The sequence below is a fragment of the Phaseolus vulgaris genome, chromosome 3, assembly GCF_051622355.1.
Source record: "Phaseolus vulgaris cultivar YP4 chromosome 3, ASM5162235v1, whole genome shotgun sequence".
Taxonomy (NCBI): Eukaryota; Viridiplantae; Streptophyta; class Magnoliopsida; order Fabales; family Fabaceae; genus Phaseolus; species Phaseolus vulgaris.
In genome coordinates this window covers 29,509,962-29,513,349 of record NC_143500.1, presented here as the reverse complement: position 1 = coordinate 29,513,349, position 3,388 = coordinate 29,509,962, and the positions used below count along the sequence as shown (strand labels likewise).

At 33.6% G+C, this 3,388-nt stretch overlaps 1 protein-coding gene across 1 annotated transcript; it reads left to right on the top strand.

The window, feature by feature from the left end:
- The first annotated feature begins 455 nt into the window (after positions 1–455).
- On the top strand, positions 456–1,295 carry LOC137806972 (glycine-rich protein). The gene has a single exon (XM_068607375.2). The coding sequence runs from the start codon at positions 588–590 to the stop codon at positions 1,149–1,151; it is 564 nt and encodes a 187-aa protein (XP_068463476.1). The 5' UTR covers positions 456–587; the 3' UTR covers positions 1,152–1,295.
- The last annotated feature ends 2,093 nt before the right edge of the window (positions 1,296–3,388 follow it).

The window sequence follows — 3,388 nt, the reverse complement described above, 5'->3', positions numbered from 1 at the left end:
GAAAAATCTGCTGGATTAATTTATTTTTAGAAAAATAAATTATAAATTATAGAATCCAGAAAATATTTATGAATTATATAATTTGGAAGATATTTTTGAATCCGATAATACCTTCTAAATTTTGTAATCTAAAATGTAGTTTTTTTTAAAAATTTGATTGTAAAATCCAAAAAAAATATAAATATAAAAAATTACATTTTTAAATTTTGTAAAATTTGGAATATATTTTTTTAAGGATTAAATAATTATTTTACTTAACCTATGAGTAACAAAAGAAGCTATGGAGGTGTAGGAAGAAATTCTGTCATTATACTCATCATAAGCTAACTTCACTAACCCTTGCCCAATATTGCCGCAGAAAATAGCCGAAAGCCCAATCTCAACATTAAAGGACACGTGGCAAATCTGAATCTAGTGGTCAAATCAAAATGACACGCTAACATTTCGTGCAGCCTTCATAATATCCAATGCACGACACAAGAAAATCATTTTAACTTCTATTCCGTTTCTTCCAATCTCAACTGAAGGGAACAGAATTTTATTCAGATCCGCGTTCCTCTCCTTAGACCCAGTCGTTTCAATTCACCATGATCAATATCATGATGGTCGCTGACACCGTCGCCGTAACCGCCGCCAAAGGCCTTGGCGTCCTCCGCGCCTGCCAATCCACCTGTAACCTTTCCCTCACCGATTCGGCAGCCGATCAGATCTCCTCCATGATCCAGCCTTACGATGCCGTTGCACCGCCTCCCGTAAAGCCCGTTACGTACAGGCAACGACGCCGAACACTGCTCCGGAGAAAACAACGAACCAAACGCATATTATCCGGTGACCACACCGGAGACGCTGTGAACGACGGGTTCCTATTCGGTGACGGCGGGGACGGTTCTTTTGGCGGCGGCAGCGGATTCGGTGGCGGTGGTGGCAGTGGTTGGAATTTCAATAGATTTGGGGGTGGACACAATTGGGACGAACCCTCGTCTTCAGTTCCGGATCCTGCTTTTGATTTTGTGTATCAGGTGCTGTCGTGGATCATGCTTTCGAATTGCTTGCATTTTTCGATTAAGAAGATCGTTCGAATTGTTGCGGCGGGATCGATTGTGGATTCCGGTAGGGAAAAGGTTCCCTCCAGATTGGTTCCAATTTGCTGATTTGGTACCTTCAAACGAGCCCATCATATAACAAATCATCATTCGTGATTACGCATTGGATTACTGTTTAATTGTGCATTTGCTGTAAATACATTGTATATATTAATTTGTCATTTAATATCTAATTGACTAATTTCAAAGTAATTATTTTTCTGTATTTGATTTCTGTACATTTAATTTCGTAATGTTTGGTAGAAGTAACAAGTTTCCAGTGTGAGTTATTGATCACCACATCATCATTTTGGGGTAGTACTGCATCCAAGGAATGCATTGTCCCTGTTTCGTGTTTTAGATATTACTCCTGTAGAGATACAAGAATATTTTCTGGTGTTCCTTTCTAACAGTTAAGAACTTCGATCATCCAAGTCAAGCTTACATTACTTTTTCTACAGTTCTTTTTACTGTGCCTATTCGGTGTTGGTGCCAACAATTTACCATGTTGCTGTAAAATTTCTGTTTAGTTTTGATGTTGTATTTATGGTTGTTATGTTCTTTACTACTGTTTTGTTAATGATTCATTGTGAATTGATTATGGGATTTTTTATATGATCAATGGTACAATAACTCATTGTGTTTTTGTTTGGCTCAATTTTTGTTTAGAACTTCGATTTCGGGTTTTTTAATGTGACTTTCTTTTGACCATATGTTGATTCGAATGGAATGACCAATGTGTGTGTTTTTTTATGCTCGCGCAACAATGGTTCTTCCTGACGTTTGTGTCAGAAAGAGGTAACCAGATTCTTTTTAGTCTGTTTTTGTTTCTTTGCTTTGCTCTCTTTGTTGGTTGTTCTTTCCTGGGTCTGGCTACCGTGTAATTCTTTAAAATCCCGCTGCCTTCAAAAATGAAAATTTTGGCCCGGTAACAAATGCAAGAATTTTTAACATGATTGATGATACTGCTGAAAACTTATACCTGAAGTCAAAATAATGAAATTCGTAGGAAGAAGTTGTGGAATTTATATGCTGTAGGCTATTTTGGATCAATTTCGTAACTAGTTCTGTATTTATAGAAGAAAATGATAACTCTATTTACACAATTTAAAATTAATTTGTGCATAAAATTTTACTTGATTTGAGTTGAATTTACGAAGAATGTTTGATCTGTTTTTCTTCCTATCTTCACATCCGATAAAACAGATTATTTAAGGTTGTTAACATATTGCTCTAAACCTCTGAATCTATTAGACTCATTGTACCTAGTTCATGAATTTGTGCAATTCAATTAATTATATTGTCAGTTTTAAATTGGATTGAATTTAATTTAATGTACCCAGTAAAAATTTGATTAGTTAAAAGTTATATGGATTTCAAATCTATTGACTTAACCTAAGAAACATATTTATCCAATAATTTACTTATAAGAAAAATATTTTTATAATTGATCATATAAATATTATTCTATGAATATTCTGAATAAATATTTCACACAACACATGTTATTTAAGGTAAATATTTCACATCTCACGTGCTATTACAATTAAATATCGCATACCTTAGATCAATTCTAGAAACTCCATTCACAAGTTGTAAAATTTATAATTATTACTTCTATATCTTAGTGTACATAATAGGAACTTCGTCCTCGGTCTTGGACCAGCTACTACTTGGTTCTTAGGTAGGGCAGAGGTCAGCTAAGCCATGGACCTGGAGTCAAGGTAGTGGTGTTGGGTCTGTTTGGTTAATGTGCCTAATTTTCTAATGATGTGCTATGATTTAAATTCAAGTTGCATGTGCTTAAAGATAAAATATAAGGAGATATTTTATAAAGATCTAAGATAAAATATAAAGAGATATTTTATATAGATATAAGATAAAATATAAAGAGATATTTTATAAAGATATAAGATAAAATATAAAGAGATATTTTATTTGTTGTGATTTTGGAGATAAAAGATAAAGAGATATTTTATCTCTTGTGATTCTGGAAATAAAAAGATAAAGAGATATTTTATCTGTTGTGATTCTGGAGATAAAATATTTTATCTATTGTGATTCTGGAGATAAAATACTGATAGGGAGGTGTATGTATAACAAAATGTGGCTTGCAGTTTAGCACCCAAAGATCATTGGTGCATGTGGCAGGTGGTTTTCTGTTAGAGATATAAGATAATGTGTTTATTTTTAGTTAATATTTGTTTATCTCAAGTGCAATTACTACATGTGCGGTTATAAAAAGGATGTTGAAACCTTAGGTGAAGGTATACGGTTTTTACACACTACACTGAGAATTATTGTTG

What these genes read in the sequence shown, in the direction of transcription:
- LOC137806972 (XM_068607375.2), top strand. Translation starts at nt 588, where the DNA reads ATGATCAATATCATGATGGTCGCTGACACCGTCGCCGTAACCGCCGCC.